Source organism: Plecotus auritus, assembly GCF_963455305.1.
Source record: "Plecotus auritus genome assembly, chromosome: 13".
NCBI lineage: Eukaryota > Metazoa > Chordata > Mammalia > Chiroptera > Vespertilionidae > Plecotus > Plecotus auritus.
In genome coordinates, this window is record NC_137779.1 from 30201466 (window position 1) to 30223922 (window position 22457).

Below are 22457 nucleotides of genomic sequence, written 5' to 3' on the forward strand. Positions count from 1 at the left end.
GTGGCTGTTTTCTGTGCTGTGTATACTCACACGTTTAGCCCAGTGTCTCCTGGCTGGATGTCCCCATTCTACACGGACCCAGATTACATTCTCACTGGAGGGTCCCCCTGGTTAATTCCTGGGCCCTCCAAAGGGTGCTTGGAAACCCCCCTTGGGTGGTGACCTGTTTCTGGGCTGCCTCTGTCTCTCCCCCTTTTCCCTCCTTTTTGGTTCGCCTCCGCTGTCACCCTATCTGAGGATGCCAGTGCAGTCCCTGCTGGAGAATTTGCACGTCTTCCCTTTGCGTCGCTCACGGCCGTCTCGGCTACCCTGAATGTCTGAATGGCCGTGTTGGCTCACAAACTGGCCGCCCGTACAGGGAGAAGGGCAGACGGATTGGAGACAGACGGGTTTAATGAGCCAGGGGGCATCCACCGGAGGCTTGCTTTGGGCCCTGGTGCAACGAGGATCGCCAGGATCTTAGTCTGCCAACAGGCCTCGGCTGGGCTCAGGCGTGGCCCCCACCCACGTGGTCTCAACCGCACGCGGCTCTCAGCCTGCGCCCTTGCCAATGACGGCGGGCGGAACGTCCCATTCCAAGGGCAGGGGAGGGGGAGGGATCGCTTACTGCCCGGGGCCAGCTTCCGGGTCAACCGGGGTCACTTCCGCTCGGAGACCACCTCCCATAGGCTGGGCTCTCCCGCCTCGCAGCTCCACGGAGAGCTGTGACGCCCGGTGCCTCCGGGAGTGAGACAGTTATGACTTACCCTTTCTTTCCATTTCCCTGGCTGCGAAGACGACATTTCTGCCTCGGAGGGGGATGAAGAGGAGGAAGAAGAGACCAAGTCTCAGAAGGTCGAGTCCATGGACAAAGTGTCAGGTGCGGTGTTCGGGGGGCGCTCCGCGGGCAGAACCCAGGAGGCTCGTTGCCCGGACCGGGCTCACGTGTGCTCTTTACCCGAGTGATGCCGACGTGGTAGGACGTGCGGAGGGAACAGGCGGGGGCTTGACAGGCGCATTATTGGTCTTCCGGGACTGCCAGCACCGGTGACCTCCACGGGCGGCCCTCTGCAGGCCGCGAGCCCAAAGGGGAGCTGTCAGCCGGGCCGAGCGCCCCCTGGAGGCTCCCGGGGGACGGATCCCCCTCCTCTCTCCAGCTGCTGGTGGTTGGTGCCGGTCAGCCCTTGGCTTGGAGGCCATCACTCCGTTTAGGCGTCTGGTCGCATGGCTGTCTTCCCGCTGTGTGCCTGTGTCGGAATCTCCCCCTCTTTTCTCCTGTGGATGTAAGAGACGTCCAAGCCTGCAGAGTTATTTTTTATTTTTTATTTTCTTTTTTTAAAAAATATATTCTATTGATATTTTATAGAGAGGAAGGGAGAGGGATAGAGAGTCAGAAACATCGATGAGAGAGAAACATCCATCAGCTGCCTCCTGCACACCTCCCACTGGGGATGTGCCCGCAACCAAGGTACATGCCCTTGACCGGAATCGAACCCGGGACCCTTCAGTCCGCAGGCCGACGCTCTATCCACTGAGCCAAACCGGTTTCGGCTGCAGAGTTATTATTTTTTTTAAATGTTTTTACTGATTTGAGAGAGAGGAAAGGAGATGGAGAGAAACATCCATCCGCTGCCTCCTGTGCGCCCCCTACTGGGTCCGAGCGGCAACGCGGGCCTGTGCCCTGTGGGAATCGCACTGGAGCCCTCTCGGTGCACAGGCCGATGCGCAACCACCGACCAGGGCCGCAGGGAATCTTCCTAAGAGTCTGTTTGGGCCAAGCAGATGCCATACGCCTGGGAGCAGGGCGCAAAGGCTCCTTAGGGTACCAGGCTGTAGTTTCTTTTATGCATTTGAGACGAAGGCGGGCACGTGACGAAGACGACGGGGACGCGGGAGAAAGACGGGGACTGGGTTGACAGGACAGTTAAGACGGTGTGCTCCCTGGAGGGGGGCCTGCTGGAGGAGAAGCCCTCTGAAAAGAGGCCTTTCAAAGGCCCGAGAACCTGTGAATGGACCGGGCTTTGCTTGAAGCAAAGATGAGAAGCTCGGTGCCTGCGGCGTGGCTACGCACCGTGACCTGCCGACTTGGGAGTTTCTGACCAGGCCCCGTTATCCAGATCCCTCTTCTCTGCAGCCCCCACAAGTTCCGAGTTTTGTAGTGAAAAGGGAGTACATGCTAACGTGTTAGCTGTGGTTCTCTTCCTGATGATAAAACTCCATTTTTCTAAGTAAAACTCTGGGGAGTCACTGGTTGGACACAGTCGTAGAAGACACACATGCACACATGCACACACACATGCACACACACATGCACACACATGCTAAATTTCTGATTGAGGACCCATCCAAAATGCAGTACCGCTCTCCCGCCTAGAGTGCAGGCCGAGGCTACGAGAGGGTGCATTGGGAAAGACGTGAGGCAGCCTTGGATGCCAGGCCGTGGATGAAGGGCCCTGTGCAGCGCGCACGTTTGGTCCTGATGGGAGGGGGCCCAGTCTTCTGAGTAACCGGCTCCTCTCGTCCCTTGAATGACGCTCTGCAGCTAAGAATGTGCAGTCGAGAGCCAGTTCCATGTATCAGTCCATGATGAGCACAGAGGACGAGGAGTGGAGCAGAGAGAGATCGGAACACAGGCTCGCCAAGGTACGCGCGCTTCCTTCTCCGCGGGAGGAGATGGGAATTTGGTGCCTTCCAAGGAGGCTGGGTGACTGACGCCGGTCAGCCGGGACCTGGAAAGGACAGACTTCTGTGTTGGGAGCCCCGAGACCACCTGGGATCGAACGGTTCGCTGCAGTGACTCCCGGACCCAGAAGAGCTTTCGTAGTCCCAGAGAGTTTGTCTCAGGGAAAGCGGGCGGATTCAAACCAACAAGGAAAACGGGGGCGGGGCAGCGGCCAGCAGAGCGCAGGCCTGAGCGTCCCCCTGGCCTGCCCGGGGGTGGGGACACGGACAGCTAATTCTCCCAGCGGCTGCCTGGCTGCCTGCATGGGACAGCAGGTGTGAAGTGTTGCAAATCAGGGAAGCGGCCTGAGCCTTGGTGTCCAGGGGGTCAGTCACACAGGCGGGAAGTGCCCTCAGTCTCACTTCAGCTGCTCAGTCCCAGCACCCTCAGAGGTCCAACTGATGCAGTGTGACCCTCGGCCCCAGCAGACGGGCAGTCACCATGTCACCAAGGTGGTATCAACTGTCCTCCGTGTACAGACACTCACGCCAGGCGGGATATTCCAAAAGCTGAGAGGTTTGCACCCAGGTCACTCAGGGCCGGATCCAAGCACTTTGCAATGTGCAAGGTTTGGACAACCCAGGCCTGCTGAGTTAACCCTTTCCTGCCCAGGCCCCGGGAGTGCAGCTTAAAGCGGGGATGCAAGTATTTCCAGCCGTGGGCAAACTACGGCCCGCGGGCCGTATCCGGCTGTTCTATCCGGTTCTCTTGCTCTCCCCTCCACTCCTTTACTTTGAATTTATATTAGTTCACACAAACACTCCATCCATGCTTTTGTTCCGGCCCTCCGGTCCAGTTTAAGAACCCATGGTGGCCCTCGAGTCAAAAAGTTTGCCCACCCCTGATAGCCGGACCTATGCTGAGGGAGATGACACTTAACTGCTTTATGAATGTGCCCCACCCCAACCCGGAATTCAGTCTTGGTCTGTTGCAAAGCGTGGCCCAGAAAACTCGCAGGTTGTTTTTTATTTTTTAAAGATTTATTTAAAAAAATATACTTTATTGATTTTTTACAGAGAGAAAGGGAGAGGGATAGAGAGTTAGAAACATCAATGAGAGAGAAACATCGATCAGCTGCCTCCTGCACACCCCCTACTGGGGATGTGCCCCCAACCCAGGTACATGCCCTTGACCGGAATCGAACCTGGGACCCTTCAGTCCGCAGGCCGACGCTCTATCCACTGAGCCACACCGGTCGGGGCGTGTTGTTTTTTAAAACCGTGAGTGGCTGGTGCCTGAGGTGCAGCTGCGTCTGCGCTGTCAGGAGAGAGCAGAGCTGGGCCTGAGGGGCCAGCGCAGGGGAGCGGGGGGTTCGGTCGCGGGGTGAGTGGGTGTATCTCCTGGGCGCGCTGCCCCTGTTTCAGAGGACCGTTAAGCACATCGTGGACAAGACGCATCTCCACGTGCTCTGCACTCCTGTCCCCGAGGAGTTTCTGGCCCAGAACGTGGTGTTTTTCCTGAGAAATACGAAAGGTACCTTTCCGGGGAGTGTGCACCATCGCGGGGGTGCGCGTGTTAGAAAGAATGTGCCCAGCAAAGCACAGTGCACGTCTCCACAGATGGGGGCGCACCGAGGCCGAAGCTTGAGAATCATCCGTGTGTCCCCACTTTCCCTAATTAGACTGAAATCTCAAGTCCAGCTGACACTCGCATGTCGGCCGTGCTGACTGGTCTTTGGTGGTGCAGGGGGTCATACCCGGCAGCCCCGGGCAGACTGTTACCCGATGTGTCTTTAGAACCCCAGGATTCAGAAGGCACTTTGCCGGGGGCCCGGGGAGGCACTGATGGGAGGCGGGGCCCGCAGAGCAGGGAGCCCCGCAGGTGTTTCTAGGAAACGCTAGTTGGTCCTCCTGTGGTCCGGCTTCAGACGGGCTCCTCCGGGGAGTGCTCGGGCGCCGCGTGTCGCAGTCCGGACCCCGGTGCGTCAGTGTGTGTGTCGGCGTGTCGCAGGCCAGGGGCCGTGTGGACAGGAGTGGCGTGCACTCTGAGTCTGTGGCCACGACGCTCCTTTGTTGGCCTCGGGCAGAGGGCGCTGGCCCCTGACCTGCGGGTGCGAGCCGTTTGCCTGCGCCCGCAGCCCCCTCGCACCCGCTCCCTTTCAGAGACCATCTCGGAAGCCAGCTACATGAAGGAGGCTATGGACAACATGCCCGAGACGCTGGAGTACGGGATCCTGAACGCGAACATGCTTCACTTCCTCAGAGACATTATATGTCAGGTGAGGGTGGGCGGAGGGAGAGCCGGCGTGTGTAAGGTGGAGGCACGGGGTCACTGCGCCAGGCCGCCGGCAGCTCGTGGTCCCAGGCCCCGTCCTGGGCTCTGTCCTTACATGGTGCCTTTGGGTCCAAGCCAGGGGCGTTGTGAGGGCACACGCCATCGGCACGAGGCCGTAGGGTGACCGGTTCCATCCCTCGGCATTTCAGGTGTTCTTGCCGGCTTTGTCCTTCAATCAGCACAAGGAGGCGAGCGTGGCTCTGCCGCCCGGAGAAATGCTGGACTCGCTCGAGTCGGAAGCGGACCTCCTGGGCGTGCCCGGGGAGGCGGTGGAGTACCACGGCGTCCAGTTGATACGGGATGAGTTCTTAATGAACATCCAGAAATTCGCAAATAACATTCAGAGGACAGTGCAGCAGCTGGAAGGTGAGCTTTCAGGTCTCTCCCCTTTCGTTAGGCGTGATGACTTCCTTGGAAAAGGCAATTTACGAGTCCACAAGCTGTTTTGTTTTAACTTAGGATCCGTCTTCTTTTTTTAAAATACATTCTTACTGATGTCAGAGAGGAAAAGAGAGGGAGAGAGAGAAACATCAGTGATGAGAGAGAATCATGGATTGGCTGCTTCCTGCACGCCCCCTACTGGGGATCGAGCCCGCACCCCGGGCCTGTGCCCTGACCTCCTGGTTCGTAGGTCGATGCTCAACCACGGAGCCACGCTGGCTGGGTGGTGCACTCTTTTTTTTTTTTTTTAGAGAGAGAACTTTTACTTAGAAAGCCTCAGGGCGGAAGAAGTAATTCGTAGGAGACACGGGCTGAGGAAACCCGTTGCAGAGGCAGAGGAGGGGCCCTGGGAGCTTAGACTCGAGGAAGGTAAAGGTCAGGTGTCTGGGGAGCAGGGAGGGGGCGGGTGTGCTCCGTCCTAAGGGCTTTAAGGGGAGATTTTAGGGGAGGTCCCGGGGGAAGATCCAATAGAACATTCAGCAGCTCCCCAGGTGTGTCCTTTCAGGGCTGAGGTCTCCACTGATGGATGGGCGGGGCCATCACTCACTGCACCTGGTGCTGAGGTCAGCCTGGCGTTGCTTTTGCTGACTTTCTGGGCCCGGAGCTGAAATACACTGAGGCCGAGATGTTCTCGCTACCATCTCACATGCCCGTCGGTGTGCCTTAGAGGTGGTGGGGTGGGGTGCATTCCGCCTTCCTGTCCCACAGATTCGCGCGTCCAGAGGACAGATCTGCACGTTCACCCGGCGCGCTCCCCCGGCGCGCTCCCCCCCCCCCCCGGCGCGCTCCCCCCCCTCCCGCCCCCCGCGCGCTCTGGGGCACCTACATCAGGACTCTGCCCACAAGGGAAGCTCATACATGTTAGCTGTATTCTTCGGGTTGTTCAGTTTTTTGTTTTTTTTTTTAATTGGCCCCCTTTTTTTTTTTATCCTCACCTGAGGATATTTTTAAAATTCATTTTTAGAGAGAGTGGAAAGGAGTGGGAGGGACAGAGAGAAACACCAATTTGAGAGAGACACATTGATTGGTTGCCTCCTGCATGCCCCCGACCAGGGCTGGGAGCCTGCAACCCAGGGACATGTCCTCAGCTGGAATCCAACCCGGGACCTTCAGTCCGCAGGCGGACTCTCTCCCCACTGAACCACACCGGCCAGGGCTCAGTTTTTAAATGAAAGTTAGTGGTTTTACATTCAGGAACATCTTAAATAACGACGTCCGTTTGCTCGGGCTCACACTGGGACAATGACAAATCCTCCAAAATGTTTCAGTTTCGCTCTAATGAAATGCAGGCGGGTCAGGGCAGGGATGTGTCACCTTGCACGGACCGTGGGGAGAAGAGCCGGCGGGGCAGCCTGAACATTATTGTCCGGAATCGTTTCCCCAAAGTGTTGGCGAGCACTTTTCTCCTCGCAGGTGAGATCAAGTTGGAAATGCCCTCCATCAGCGTGGAGGGCGAGGTGTCCGCCCTGGCTGCTGACCCGGAAATTGTTGAGACCTTGGAGCAGTGTGTCATCAACTGGCTGGGCCAGATCTCCGTGGCCGTGGAGGGCCAGCTGAGGAAGACGCCGCAGGTACCGCGGGCGGCGCTCTCGGAGAGCCGGGCACAGCCACGCGGCCTCCCCGAGGAAGAACCGCGTCCGGGGGTCCCAGTGGGCCAGCCTCTTTTCTTACTGTTCTGGGACCTCCTTAGAGGATGCAAGTAGACATCCCCAAGGTATTCGTGGGCTCTGTGATGTCTGCGCTACCAGGCTGCTTCCTGGATGGATGAAGGCAATGCTGGGTATCAGTCAGGAGGGTTGGGCCACCCAGAACAGGACACACAGCCCAGCTGGCTTCCGTAAGAAAGCATTTGTTGCCTCACATAACTGACAAGTCCAGAGGCATGCTGGCTTCAGGAGTGGTTTGATCAAGGCGCTGGCTGCGTTTCTCTGGGAATCTCTCAGTTCCAGCCTCCTCTCTGTGGGGCTTCCTTCAGGGTAGCGGTTTGCAGCTTGTCTGGCCCTGCACCCTCACATTGTCCAGAGAAAGACCACGTGGCTTTGTCTAGTCTCCCCGATGAAGTCCTGAGATCCGCTTGGACGGACCCTCCTGGGTGTCCATCCCGATGTCCTTGTGCACATCCGCCCTGTGGGGAGCGTGGGGAGCAGAGCATGGCTGCTGGGGGAGCAGCCCCTGTCCCCTCGACACTGATGAGGACGGCCGCTGTGTCCGTGTCCCTCCAGGGTCATGGTCCTCTGGCCGAAATTGAGTTCTGGAGGGAAAGGAACGCCACGCTGAGCGCCCTCCACGAGCAGACCAAGCTCCCGGTCGTCAGGAAGGTCCTGGAGGTGATCAAGGAGTCGGACTCCCTGCTCGTGGCCAACCTGCAGCCGGTGCTGACGGACCTCTTCAAGCTGCACATGGAGGCCTCGGACAACGTGCGCTTCCTTTCCACCGTGGAGCGCCACTTCAAGGTGCGCCCGCTCCCTCGGCGGCCCGGGCATGCGCACTGCCTTGGCGGCCCGGGCATGCGCACTGCCTCGGGAGGCGCGGAGCAGTGGCTGTGCTAACCACATGGGGGCGTGGCTCAGTGCACTGAGCACATCCGGCGCTGTGTCCCCACCATCACTGTCCCCGTCCAAAGCCGGCACATCCCCAGCGTCAAGGCTGTGCCCTGAGCCAGCGTGCTCAGCGGGGCGCCTGCCCAGGGGCTTTTTTAAAAATTTTTTTAATATATTTTTATTGATTTCAGAGAGGAAGGGAGAGGGAGAGAGAGATAGAAACATCAGTGATGAGAGAGAATCATTGATTGGCTGCCTCCTGCACACCCTCCACTGGGGATCGAGCCCAACACCTGGGCATATGCCCTGACCGGGAATTGAACCGGTGACCTCCTGGTTCCTGGGTCGACGCTCAACCGCTGAGCTACACCTGGCTGGGCCTGCCCAGGGGCTTTGAAACGTGCCGTCCCTGCCTTTAGTCAGGGCACTGACCTCTTTGCCCTTAGACCGCCCAGGAAAACAGGACAGCGGCCAACAAAACGTCTTTTTTTTGTCAGATCAGCAAGAGAGAGAGTGTGTTTTTTGGCCACAGAACTTCAGTAACTAGTTGATGTGCGCCACGGGGTGACAACGGCTAAACGCCGCTGCGTGGCCCTGGCCGGCCTGACTCAGCTGGCAAGGCCGTCGGCACGCTGGCTTCAGTTATTCACGGTGTGTGTGTGTGTACGTGCATGCGAGTGTGTAATCCAGCCTCACCCTCAACGACAATGCCCATGCTGTCATGGGTTCGATAGGCCAGTTATCTGTTCTTCTGATGCACACTAAAAGAAGTGCATTTCCACAAGTGCTGAGTGCTGGCAAAATCGTTTTACTCCCTGCCGGGGGCACGTAGCTTGGAAAACCCTGGCTGAGGTCACTCGTAGAGGAGCAGCTTCGATTCATTTGGTGACACTCCTGCCACTAAATTCAGTGTATTTATCTGTGCATATGACACCCACATGCTACACACACGTCTGTAAATTGCTTTGTTTGCTGTAATTGCAAACCTCTCCCTCACGGTCCATGCAGACCTGTTTTATTTATTTATTTTTAAAATATACTTTATTGATATTTTACAGAGAGGAAGGGAGAGGGATACAGAGCTAGAAACACCGATGAGAGAGAAACATCGATCAGCTGCCTCCTGCACACCCCCCACTGGGGATGTGCCCGCAACCAAGGTACAGGCCCTTGACCGGAATCGAACCCAGGACCCTTGAGTCCGCAGGCCGACGCTCTGTTCACTGAGCCACACCGGTCAGGGCAGATGCAGACCTATTTTAAACGTCTTCTGTTTGTCCCACACATTCTCCGTCGCAAGTGCCTGTGGGGCGGGCGGGCGCGGCACGGCCTCCCTGTGCTTTGTGAGCGTCTGTGGCCCCGGCTCAGCTGGCCGCTCCGCTCTCTCCGCACCGCCTCCCGCTCAGAACATCACGCACGGCTCCAGCTTCCACGTGGTCCTGGAGACCATCCCGTCCATGATGAGCGCGCTGCGCATGGTGTGGATCATCTCGCGGCACTACAACAAGGACGAGCGCATGGTCCCGCTCATGGAGCGCATCGCCTGGGAGATCGCTGAGCGCGTGTGCAGGGTGGTGAACCTGCGCACCCTGTTCAGGTGAGACGCCGCGCCGCTGCGTCCCCACGCTGTCCGGCTCCCCTAGCTCAGCGTCGTGTCCCCGGGTCCGCCGGGCTGTAGCGTGGGCCGGTGCTTCCTTCCTCTTCATGGCCGAGCGATACTCCCTACGTGGCCATGTGGGCGGTTTTATTCACTAGGACTTAGTCACCCTTGGAGAGACCGAGGCACAGAGTCAGGAAATTCTGAGTTCGGGGCCCCAGGCCCCTCAGGGGGCACAGCCTCTGAGCATCAAATGTTGAAGGAGACACGGGCCTTTCTTCACTTTCTTACAAAAGAAATGTACGGAGGTGACACAGGCACCAGGGTCCAGGCACTGTCCCCTTGCTCCGATGTGGCAGCCCCTACCATTGACCTCTGGCCTGGGCCCACGGCCACCGCCCCCTTCCAGCTCAGAACGCCCCCCTTCCAGCTCAGACAGAACGCCCCCCTTCCAGCTCAGACAGAACGCCCCCCTTCCAGCTCAGACAGAACACCCCCCTTCCAGCTCAGACAGAACGCCCCCCTTCCAGCTCAGACAGAACGCCCCCCTTCCAGAACGCCCCCCTTCCAGCTCAGACAGAACGCCCCCCTTCCAGCTCAGACAGAACACCCCCCTTCCAGCTCAGACAGAACGCCCCCCTTCCAGAACGCCCCCCTTCCAGCTCAGACAGAACGCCCCCCTTCCAGCTCAGACAGAACGCCCCCCTTCCAGCTCAGACAGAACGCCCCCTTTCCAGCTCAGACAGAACGCCCCCCTTCCAGCTCAGACAGAACGCCCCCCTTCCAGCTCAGACAGAACGCCCCCCTTCCAGCTCAGACAGAACGCTCCCCTTCCAGCTCAGACAGAACGCCCCCCTTCCAGCTCAGACAGAACGCTCCCTTCCAGCTCAGACAGAACGCTCCCCTTCCAGCTCAGACAGAACGCTCCCTTCCAGCTCAGACAGAACGCCCCCCTTCCAGCTCAGACAGAACGCTCCCCTTCCAGCTCAGACAGAACGCCCCCCTTCCAGCTCAGACAGAACGCTCCCTTCCAGCTCAGACAGAACGCTCCCCTTCCAGCTCAGACAGAACGCTCCCTTCCAGCTCAGACAGAACGCTCCCCTTCCAGCTCAGACAGAACGCTCCCCTTCCAGCTCAGACAGAACGCTCCCCGGTGAGCGCAGCTGTGCGCGCTGGTGGGCGCTGGCTCGCGGTCCGGGCTGCAGGTGACTCCTGTCCACCCTTGCCCTTGGGCCAGAGCAGCCGCCCGCCCGCTTAGCTGGAGAAAGAGGCCTCAGTTAGAACCCTCCCCAGAGAGACCTGCTCCCGGGCCTGTGGCTCGGACCCGCCGCATCTCCGCCTTCCCTCCCATCTCGGGTCTCTGATCACAGAGAAAACCGGGCGAGTGCACAGCACAAAACCCTGGAGGCCAAGAACACCCTGGACATGTGGAAGAAGGCCTACTTCGACACCAGGGCCAAGATCGAGGCCTCGGGGAGGGAGGCCCGGTGGGAGTTTGACCGAAAACGGCTGTTTGAGAGGACGGATTACATGGCCACCATCTGCCAGGATCTCTACGACATCCTGCAGGTAGGGAGGCCGGAGCGCTGTTCCTTTCCTTTCCTTTCTTTTTTTAAAATATATTTTATTGGTTTCAGAGAGGAAGGGAGAGCGAGAGAGGAGAAACACCGATGATGAGAGGGAATCACTGATCGGCTGCCTCCGGCTCGCCCCACCCTGGGGATGGAGCCCACAACCCGGGCCTGTGCCCCCACCGGGAGTTGAACCGTGACCTTCTGGTTCCTAGGCTGACGCTCCACCACTGGGCCACACCGGTCTGGTATCAGGCTCCTTTTATTTATTTATTTATTTAAAATATATTTTATTGATATTTTACAGAGAGGAAGGGAGAGGGATAGAGAGCTAGAAACATCGATGAGAGAGAAACATCAATCAGCTGCCTCCTGCACACCTCCCACTGGGGATGTGCCCGCAACCAAGTTACATGCCCTTGACCGGAATCGAACCCAGGACCCTTCAGTCCGCAGGCCGACGCTCTATCCACTGAGCCAAACCGGTTTCGGCAATCAGGCTCCTGTTAAAGCGGTATACCTTCAGGCGTGAAGTCCTTGCTGGTTGATGGGTCACACCGTGTCCAGGAAACAGTGCCTGGGAACGGGCCCTGCGAGAAGGAGCTTTCCCAAGAGCTTGGGAACGTGGCCTCGGGGAAGCCGTGGCAGGACGCGTGGCCAGCCAGAGTCCGGCGCTCCTGCCCACGGGCAGCCGTCCTGGGAGATGCTGAGGCCCCCGCAGGGCGCAGGGCCCGGAGCTGCTCCGGGAGGAGGTGTGAGACGAGGGAGGGGCCCGAGCACGCAAGCGAGGTCAGCTGGTCCAGGTGGCTGGCTCCCGTCCTGCGTGCAGCGGGCCTGGTGCCCACGGGCTCCGACTGGGAGGAGGCTGCCGGCGGGACGGGTTCCTATTCCTCAGACCCGGCTGGGCGTGCGCCCACTTGTCGCGAGAAAGTGCGATGCGAACTGAAGGTGACCTCCTGGGGTTCTGAAGGTGACCTTCTGGTGTTCTGTTGCTTGGACAGGTGATGGAGGAATTTTATAACATATTTGGTCCGGAGCTGAAGGCCGTGACGGGGGACCCCAAGCGCATCGACGACGTCCTGTGCAGGGTGGACAACCTGGTCACCCCCATGGAGAGCCTGACCTTTGACCCCTTCTGCATCAAGTCCTCGCCCTACTGGAAGTACGTGATGGACGACTTCAAGATCGAAGTCCTGGCAAGTAACCCCCGTCGTCGATCTGGGACATGGACACTGCGTTCTCCCTTTTAAATTCGGCGGGTGGTTTAGTTATCCTTTGAGTTTTTGTCCGTGTTTTTTTTTTTAATCACAAAGGTTAATAGCTGCTTTTTGTAAAAAATGAAAATACAGAAGAGCATAAGGTGAAAGTGAGCATTCCTCCATCTGCTTTGGCCCCATTTCTCCCTGGATGAATTAGTGTTTTTTTTTTTTAATATTTTATTGATATTTTACAGAGGGGAAGGGAGAGGGATAGAGAGCTAGAAACATCGATGAGAGAGAAACATCGATCAGCTGCCTCCTGCACACTCCCTACTGGGGATGTGCCCGCAACCAAGGTACATGCCCTTGACCGGAATTGAACCCGGGACCCTTTTGTCCACAGGTCGACGCTCTATCCACTGAGCCAAACCGGTTTCAGCGATGAATTAGTTTAAATCGAGCCGGGCACCCTGGCTTCTCTGCAGAGCCGGCCTGGGTGGGGCGGAGAAGGGACCCTTGCTTGCCCCTCCTCTTCCTGGTGCCTCATTGCTCAGCCTCCCATTGGTCTCTGAGGGGAGCAAACGGGCGTTGCCGGGTTGGGCGAAATTCTCTCCTTCTGTAATTACGTTCTCTCCTTCCAAAGTGTCCTCTGCTGCTGTGCCCTCTCCCGTGTCTTTGTCCGAATAAGGTAACGTTTGAAAATCGTCTTTCCCGTCATTGGTGCTGGCTGAGGGCAGCGCAGAGAACCAAGCGGCGATCTGCCGTCCCTGCGGCCCGCCAGCCTCCGCCGAAGCACCGGGAGCCTTCGCCAGGCACCGATTTATCATTTTACCTTTTTTTTGCCAGTTTGCCTCTGCAGGATAATTACGGTGGCGTGAAGGATGTTTTCTTGACCTTTTTGTTGTTGTTTTGTTTTGGCAGGTTATTGAGAAAGAAGCAAAAAATTTTATTGACGAATCTTTTAAGACGCTTCGATCGGCCGAAGCAGCATTTGACATGCTTCTCAAGTTCAAGCACATCCGCTCACGGGAGGCCATCAACCGGCAAATGATGATGAAATTTAATGACATTCTCGCGCAGTATTGTAAAGAGGTAATGGGCAGAGACCTGCAGCGGCTGGCACAGGGACCAATCCAGCCACACCTGTCTGTCTTCCCCCAAATTCAGAGCGACCGTGGCGCTCCCCCACGTCAGTGTGTCACGTGATACAGGCAGCCACAGCGCAGGGGGCTCTTCGCTGCGCGGAGAACGCAGTGAGGAGTATCTCCTCGCGTAGCGGTGCGCCCTGCGTGCGTGCGTCCTCGCAGTAACCCCAGTGACACCGTCACAGGCCTCTGGCCACGCCCGAGCAGATGTCCGAGCTCCTGATGGCAGCCGGAGGCACACAGTCTAGCTAGGAGGCGGTTTGGGCCCGGCATATGCTCAGCAGGAGGAAAACCACTGGGGAGCACACGAGAAAGCAGTGACTAGACTTTAGACTCCTTCTGGGCGGACCAGTGTTCGTTTCTTTAGAGATGCACGTCTCCAGCTGAGTGTCCTCGGCTACGTGGTGGGCTCTCGCTCACAGAGCGCGTGCACGTCTTTCCAGATCGACATCGTCAATAAAATCTTCGTCCAGAACCACGACAACCCGCCTCTGTACAAGAACCACCCCCCGGTGGCGGGCGCCATCTACTGGGAGCGCTCCCTGTTCTACCGCATCAAGCACACCATCCTGCGGTTCCAGGAGGTGCAGGAGATCCTGGACAGCGAGCGGGGCGAGGAGGTGCGCAGGCCGCGTCCCTCTCCCTGAGGCTCCTTTCTCCCGCTCCCTCTCTCGCCCCAAGAATCACTGAAAACACAGTTTTTAAAACCGAAAGCCGTCTTAGTTCCTGGCTGCACCGAATGCGGCTGCCGATCTCTGCTCATCAGCCTGGGGCTCGGGCCACCCCCCAGCTGGCCCTCCGTGTCTGTGACATTCTGTCTGCTTCCTTTGGCAGAATGGGCGGACCATTTCTTTTTGAGAGAAAGAGGGGGGGGGGGGGGAGAGAGAGAGAGAGAGAGAGAGAGAGAGAGGTTTATTTCCAAGGACCAAATGAACATGCTTGCCTTCTGTGACAGGTGAGACTAAAGTACCTGGAAGTGGGCAGGACGATGAAGGACTACGAGGACCGGAAGTACGAGCAGTGGAGGGACACGACGGAGCAGCTGCTGCCGACGCTCATGAAGAAGAGTCTGCTCATGAAGGTGCGGTGCCATGTGGGGGGCGGGCATCGTTCCCTCGACTCGCACCCAGGCCGGGAGGCGAGGGGAAGCAGGAAGGAGAGAGGCGGGACAGCGCAGCGTCGCAGCCAGGAAGCGCACTGGGATCGGCTTCACTCAGCCTCGGTTTCTCCGTGTGTCCCATGAGTTGGATCCAGTGGCACAGCATTACGGAACCGTGCAGGGCCCAGCTGGCCGTTGCCCGTGTTTAATCTGCGGGGAGATGCGCTTCTCCTGACTCATCCTCGTTCTTCCTCTTCGGGGTGGCGCACAGCAAGTCTCAGTACCTGCCTTCCAGCTGCGAGGAGGAGGGGCCGGGCCTGGCGGGGTTAGGTCTTCGGTGCCCGAAGTACTGGAGCAGGACCGGAGCGAGTGACGAGGGCCGGGGGGGGGGGGGGGGCCTCCACAGCTGCCACGGCCACCGCTCCTTACTCCAGCCCACGGTCTCACAGCATCAGCTTTTCCATGTATTCGGGGGATGGAATTAGGGAATTTTAGATCCAGTTGCCCAGGTTTCGAGTTGGGTGGCTAAATGGAATTCATTGAAACTCTGTTCACCAGCCCTAACCGGTTTGGCTCAGTGGATAGAGCGTCGGCCTGTGGACTGAAAGGTCCCAGGTTCGATTCCGGTCAAGGGCACGTACCTTGGTTGCGGGCACATCCCCAGTGGGGAGTGTGCAGGAGGCAGCTGATCGATGTTTCTCTCTCATCGATGTTTCTAGGTCTCTATCCCTCTCCTCTCTCTTCCTCTCTGTAAAAAATCAATAAAATATATTTAAAAACAAACAAAAAAAAACCCCCAAAACTCTGTTCACCAAATAAAATCATGTAGTCGTGCTGGTTCCAGCCAGCTCCCAGCCCGACGGTCCAGTCCACGTGTCGTTCGGGTGGTGTTGATCGGACCGCCTCCCGACCGCCCTCCCGTGCTGACGGCGGGCACGTCTCTCCACAGATTTCTGCCAACCCCGAGGACACCGCCGAGAGCTCCGAGAGGGGCACCATGTTTGCGATCAACTTCCCGTTCGCTCTCAGGGAGATTATTAACGAAACCAAGTACCTGGAGCAGCTGGGCTTTCCCGTCCCCGAATTAGCAAGGAACGTGGCCCTCCAGGAGGACAAGTTTCTCAGGTACCACCTTCTCACAGCGGCAGCGAGTCTCTGGTCTCGGGCTGCCCCCACGCCGGAAGTCACGCAGAGCCCCTGCCCCAGAGCTTGCGTTTTCGTGGATTTTATAACGACCACTGTTTACCAGTGGAAATAAGAAGTTTCAAAATATGTTTTCCCTCATTTACCTAAAAATGACAATAATGAACCCTTTCACGTGAACGTAAGCAACGTTTCTAATGAGAAGTAACCAAAATGTTCCGAAGAAGATGCTGAAACCGGTGTGGCTCAGTGGATAGAGCGTCGGCCTGCGGACTGAAAGGTCCCAGGTTCGATTCCAGTCAAGGGCATGTACCTTGGTTGCGGGCACATCCCCAGTGGGAGGGGTGCAGGAGGCAGCTGATCGATGTTTCTCTTTCATCGATGTTTCTAACTCTCTATCCCTCTCCCTTCCTCTCTGTAAAAAATCAAAATATATTTAAAAAAAAAAAATGTTCCGAAGAAAAGGAACGTTAGTGGGAAGAGCGGCATCGTTTTGCGATTCTGCAAATCTCCCCATCGGAGCGGCGGGCCGGTCCCGGGGCTCTGGGCCATCTGTAAGCCGGGCGTCGCTCTGCTCGTGAGCTTCACATGCCCCCTCGCCCCCGCCCCGGGCCGGCTCTGTCCGGCTCGCGCAGGTACACGGAGGGGATCCAGCACGTGCTGGACCACTACCACATGCTGGTCGGGACGCTGAACGACGCCGAGACTGTCCTGCTCGACGACCACTCGCAGGAGTTGCTCCGCGTGTTCCGGTCTGGGTTCAAGAGGCTGAACTGGAACTCGCTAGGTGACGCCCTGCTGCTGCCCTGGCGCGCAGCTCGGGTGGCTCTGGTTTCTGCGTGCGGACGGGTGGTCGGCAGGCCCGCTGGGAGTCTGACTTCTCCCCGAGGCCGCGGTTGGGCGTGGGGATGAGGAGGGTGCTGTTTGCACACTCCGCTGACCCGCAGCTCGCTTTCTTCCTTCCTCCCTCCCTCCCTCCCTCCCTCTCTCCCTCCCTCCCTCCCTTCCCTCTTCCCTCCCTCCCTCCCTCCTCCCTCCTTCCTTCCTTCCCTCCTTCCTCCTTCCTTCCTTCCTTCCTCCCTCCCTCCCTCCCTCCCTCCCTCCCTCCCCCCTCCCTCCCTCCCTCCCTCCTCCCTCCTTCCTTCCTTCCTAAAATTAACATTTCAATTGGGAAACGATTATGGATTCGCACGCTGTAAGAATGAGTGCGGGGAGATCCCGTGTTCCCTCACCTGGTCCCCCCAGCTAACTTATTACCGCAGCCAGGACACAGGGCCCCCTGCGTGCCCGCTGAAAGCCACCCTCCCCTCCCGTCCCGACCTCCCTCCCCCTGGCAGCCTCTGTCTGTCCTCACTTCCGTGCGTCGTCTCGCTCTCCCTCCAAAGGTATCGCTGACTACATAACGCGGTGCAAGCAGGCCATCGGGAAGTTCGAGTCCCTCGTGCACCAGATCCATAAGAACGCGGACGACATTGCCTCCAGGCTCACGCTGATCGAGTCCATCAACCTCTTCAAGTACCCGGTGCCCAAGAGCGAGGAGGAGCTCCCAGGTGGGCCCGCGGCTTGTGTCCTCCATCGTGGGAGGGACGGAGCGCCGTTCTGGTCGTGACGGGGAGCCCACGTGCGCGCGCACACACACGCACACACACACACGCACACACGCATGAGCATTTATTCCATGAATGGAATTCTAACAGTCTCACCCACGTACCTGAAGGGATCATGGGTAATTCTTTTTTTAAAAAATATTTTATTGATTTTTTACAGAGAGGAAGGGAGAGGGGGAGAGAGTTAGAAACATCGATGAGAGAGAAACATCGATTCAGCTGCCTCCTGCACGCCCCCTACTGGGGATGTGCCCGCAACCCAGGTACATGCCCTTGACCGGAATCGAACCTGGGACCCTTGAGTCCGCAGGCCGACGCTCTATCCACTGAGCCAAACCGGTCAGGGCACATGGGTAATTCTTATGGGGCAGGGGTGGGCAAACTTTTTGACTCGAGGGCCACCATGGGTTCTTAAACTGGACCGGAGGGCCGGAACAAAAGCATGGATGGAGTGTTTGTGTGAACGAATATAAATTCAAAGTAAAGGAGCGGAGGGGAGAGCAAGAGAACCGGATAGAACGGCCGGATCCGGCCCGCGGGCCGTCGTTTGCCCACGGCTGCTATGGGCTCACATTTACTTGCTCAACAAGCCGCCCCAGAAAGGCGGGCTTGCCCACAGGGTGACCGCTGCCTGCCGTGCGCCGACATCGCGTGGACGTGCCACGCTGCCACTCAGTGTGGCGTGGGGTCTGGTTCTGCTGCGGGTCAGGGTGAGGCTGCTTTCGTCGTTCCCGAGGGAGACAGCGTTGCGGGGATTGCTCCCTGACGGTGCCTCCCCACAGGCGTGAAGGAGTTCTTCGAGCACATTGACCGAGAGAGGACCAAGGACGTGGACTACATGGTCCGGTGGTACCTCGCCATCGGGCCCCTGCTGACCAAGGTCGAGGGCCTGGTCATCCACACCAACACGGGCAAGGCGCCCAAGCTGGCGTCCTACTACGAGTACTGGGAGAACCGCGTCTACGAGGTCCTGACCAAGCTCATCCTCAAGTGAGCTCTCATGCCGCTGTGCTGAGGACGCGGCGGGGGTGGGGGTGTTTGCGTGTCTGAGCAGTGACGGGGCTGCAGGTACCGAGGGAAGCGCACTCTGGAACTCGTAAAACGTGGGACACGTGGCCAGAAAAGCCGGTATATAACCGCGTCAGCCCCACTCTCCATGGGCGCCCGAGCGGGGCTCTTGGTCCGGCCTCTCCCGGTGGCTGCGTCCTGTGGGCTGTGTTCTGCTCGGCGAGCGCTGCGTCCTTTTCCCTCACCCCCTTAGGAACTTGCAGTCCTTTAACTCCCTCATCCTGGGGAACGTCCCTTTGTTCCAAACGGAAACCATTCTGACGGCTCCGGAGATCATCCTGCACCCCAACGCCAACGAGATCGACAAGATGTGCGTCCACTGCGCCCGCAACTGCGTGGAGGTCACCCGGGTGAGCAGGCGGGGTCTTGGGGTGGGCCCGCCCCGCCCCGCCCCGCCCCGCCCCGCCCCGCCCCGCCCCGCCCCGCCCCGCCCCGCCCCACCATGGCGAGTTCCCGAGGGGTCAAGCACTCAGGGCCCTGCCCCTCCCCCCCGCCCGCCCCCGTCTTTGTCCAGACCCTTCTAGTCTCTTCCTGGCCCCCGCTGTGGAGCTCTAGACTGTGGAGCATCCAAAGGCTCGATCGGGCCCCCTTTCTTCCCTCCTTCCTCTGCTCTCCGCACAATCGTGACCTGTTCTGTGGCTTTAATACAACCCCCCTCGCCACCCCGCAATAAACACGCATGACTGAGTAACAGTGTGGCTTATCCGCACGTCTCTGGCTTCAGGACTCGCATCATTGCTGCAAACAAAGGGAGCCAGAGGATTGGAGTGGGGCTCCGTGGCCTGCTCCCTGAGTGGGGGTGGTAGCACGGCGGCCGCCCAGAGGTGTTGGAGGCTCCGCACGCGCCACGTGAGAAAGCTCCGCACGTGGGGCCGTGGGCGTGCTCAGCGCCGGCGTCAGCGTGGCAGGGGCAGCGATGGATGGGTGCTTGCTCCCACCGCCCAGCGCTCCGAGACACACCCTGGTTTGCTGCCAGGGAACCACCCTTCATCCAGAGAAGCGGGAGGACCCGAGCCTGTGGCTCAGTGGTTAGGCGCCCACCATGAACCGAGGGGTCACCGGTTCGATTCCCCATCAGGGCACAGGCCTGGGTGGCGAGTTCTAAGCCCCAGTAGGGGGTGTGCAGGAGGCAGCTGATCAGTGTTTCTCTCTCATTGCTTTTCTATTTCTGTCCCTCTCCCCTCCGCTTCCTCTAAAGTCCATAAAAACATCTAAAATAAATCAGTAAGCGGAAGTGTGAGGGAACGTTGACAATGAAGCAGAAACATGTCGAACAGATTTGGCCCTGGCCGGTTTGGCTCCGGGGATGGAGTGTCGGCCTGCGGACTGAGGGGTCCCGGGGTCGATCCGGTCAAGGGCACGTCCCTCCGTTTTCGGCTCGATTCCCTGGCTCTGGTCCTGGGCGCGTGTAGGAGGCAACTCATTGCGGTGTCTCTCTCTCATCGATGTTTCTTTCTCTCACTCTTCCCCCACCCCCTCTCTAAAAATCAATGGAAAAATAGTCTCAGGTGAGAATTAACACAAGCAAGCAAACGAACAGATTTTTCTGGGACACTGGGGGGTCGGTGTACCTGACTTTGTGACTTTTTACTTGTCAGTAAGAAAACTAATGTTTCAGTCACCCGCCCTATAGAAATGGATGGCCGTAGTTATTTAAAAACTTAGCCCTTTCTGCATAACAAACCACTGCAAATCTAACATGCTAGCTATTTATTTGGCTCAGGCTCCCGCAGGCTGGGTTGGGCTGAGTCCTCTCTCTCTCTGGCCTGTCCTCACTCACACGCCCGATTGGCTGGGGCCCCTAGCTCTCCAGTGTGTGGCTTATCACCAGCTAGGGCAATAGCTCGGTCTCATTCAAGAGCCTGGGGGTGGGAGCTGCCCAGCTCCTGGAGTGCTGGCTGGGCACCTGCATGAGCCCACTAGTCCTCTTGGTGGTCAAGTCGCAGGAGGTCCGGGGGGAAGACGGTGGGAGGGTCCGAGAATGGTGGTCCTTTTGGCGGCTGAGCACAATTTGTTAAGGATAACGGATTTTCATTGTGAGCAAGAACGACTACTAGTAGATGCACAGGCAGCAAACTTGACACTGAAATACCGTCTCTCCCCGTTTTTCTTCTTTTTCCAGAATTTCGTTCGCTGGATGAATGGCAGCTGCATCGAATGCCCTCCGCAGAAGGGGGAGGAGGAGGAAGTCGTGACCATATCCTTCTACAGCGACATCTCCCTGAACCCGCAGGTCATTGAGCAGGCGCTCATGATCCCCCAGAACGTCCACAGGATCCTGGTCAACCTCACAAAGTACCTGCAGAAGTGGAAGAAGTACCGGCCCCTCTGGAAGCTGGACAAAGCCATCGTGATGGAGAAATTCGCCGCCAAGAAGCCGCCGTGCGTGGCCTACGACGAGAAGCTGCAGTTCTACACCAAGATCGCCCAGGAGGTGATGCGCCAGCCCTTGGTCAAGGAGGAGCACTGCGTGCGGCTGCAGCTGGGGCCGCTGGCGCACACGGTGCAGGAGAGCGCCAAGGCCTGGGTGACGTCGCTCGGGAAGCTGCTCAACGACTCGGCCCGGGAGGAGCTGCACAGCCTCCACGAGGAGATGGAGGTAGAGGCGCGGGCTCACCACGCGCCTCCGTGAGAGTCCGGTCTCCTTTGGCACCGTCCCCCCGTTTCTTCAGTGTCCCCCAGGCTCGCTTTTCGTGTCTAATCCTCACCTGAGGGTATTCTGAGTGGTTTTTACAGAGAGTGGGAGGGAGGCGGGGGTGGGGGAGAGAGAAACATCGATGGGAGAGACGCATCGATCGGTTGCCTCCCACGTGCAGGGATCAAGCCTACATCCGAGTTACGTGCCCTTGAGCAGCATGGAACCCGCACCCTTTAGTCCTCAGGCCGACGCTCTACCCGCTGAGCCAAACCGGCCGGGGCCGGACTTTCTGTTACAGAGCCTGGCCAAAAACCTGAAGAGGAGCCCCGGGACCCTGGAGGACCTCAAGTTTGTCCTCGCGACGATTGCAGAAGTGAGAAGCAAGTCCCTGGTCATGGAGCTGCGGTACAGGGACGTGCAGGAGCGCTACCGCACCATGGCGATGTACAACCTGCACGTGAGCGAGATGCGCCGCTGACCCCTGAGGCCTCTTCAGAGAGACTCCTCCCACCCACGTGCCGTAGATCTGTGTGACTTACGTGATAGAAGTTAAATGGAAGGCCACCCGCAGTTACTCGGGTTTATGAAAGGCCAGTAACGTCAGCGCCTACATTGCTTGACGGCTAGCCCAGGGCTGGCCGCGAGAGACCTCTCGTCAGGAAGATGCGCGCTAGGCAAAACTTACGTTTCTATAATTACAACAGAAATCCTCGGTTTTGCCTTTTGCTTTCTTCCCTCTGCCAAGTGAAGTGGTTTCAAACCCTGGGTCCTACAGCCTTGGGTGGTCTCTCCCACTGTTCCCGCCGCCCTTGTCTCAGCCGGGTCACGCGTGTCCTCGTCTCCTGTTTTTTCTGAGCACGTTCTGGACATTGTGCTGGAGGCTGCATGCAGGGGCCTCGGGGGCGTGGTCTCAGGGGGCGTGGTCTCAGGGGGCGTGTTTTTGCTCTGACAGCACAGCTGGATGCATTAGCCAGCCAGGGCCACCGTGTTTTAATCAGAGATAATGTTGATCTGAAGCTGGTTTTCAGTTTACGAACCTCTTATCTCTCTAAGTTATGTCTCTCCTTCTATGTCAACTGTTTGTTTTTAAAAATTACCCTGAATTTATTTTAATTACAAAAGTGTAATTTTTAGTGTAAGTGTAACTTTTATTATTCAAGCAGCTGTGTTGTTGGTTCTAGTACGTAAAGTCCCGGGGTAGTAGCTTTGACCACACATTTCACTTCCAAATGCTGACCATTTGTTGTTGTTCTGGTTTTTATTTTGATTCTTCTTCTTATTATTTTATCAGCCCTCCAGTGCAGAGAAGGAGCTGGTGGACAAGATCGAGAGCATGTGGCAAAGCCTGTTTACCAACTCGGTGAACGTGGAGCACGCCCTGGGCAGCATCAAGAGAACCTTCACGGAGGTATCGTTACGTTTGTACTTCCCGCG

General features: G+C 57.9%; 1 protein-coding gene across 1 annotated transcript in view; it reads left to right on the forward strand.

Moving 5' to 3' along the window:
* Positions 1-779: 779 nt before the first annotated feature.
* The window catches only part of DNAH10 (dynein axonemal heavy chain 10), a 66322-nt gene continuing 44644 nt past the window's right edge, over positions 780-22457 (forward strand). The window contains exons 1-20 of the mRNA XM_080650243.1: positions 780-859; positions 2522-2622; positions 4066-4174; positions 4804-4919; positions 5125-5341; positions 6830-6987; positions 7639-7869; positions 9363-9553; positions 10924-11122; positions 12126-12320; positions 13912-14088; positions 14424-14549; positions 15517-15692; positions 16346-16497; positions 17096-17260; positions 18100-18307; positions 18579-18735; positions 20508-20984; positions 21322-21480; positions 22315-22431. Coding sequence (XP_080506369.1) covers positions 844-859; positions 2522-2622; positions 4066-4174; positions 4804-4919; positions 5125-5341; positions 6830-6987; positions 7639-7869; positions 9363-9553; positions 10924-11122; positions 12126-12320; positions 13912-14088; positions 14424-14549; positions 15517-15692; positions 16346-16497; positions 17096-17260; positions 18100-18307; positions 18579-18735; positions 20508-20984; positions 21322-21480; positions 22315-22431 — 3447 coding nt within the window. The 5' untranslated portion in view covers positions 780-843. The remainder of the gene's footprint in view (positions 860-2521; positions 2623-4065; positions 4175-4803; positions 4920-5124; positions 5342-6829; positions 6988-7638; positions 7870-9362; positions 9554-10923; positions 11123-12125; positions 12321-13911; positions 14089-14423; positions 14550-15516; positions 15693-16345; positions 16498-17095; positions 17261-18099; positions 18308-18578; positions 18736-20507; positions 20985-21321; positions 21481-22314; positions 22432-22457) is intronic.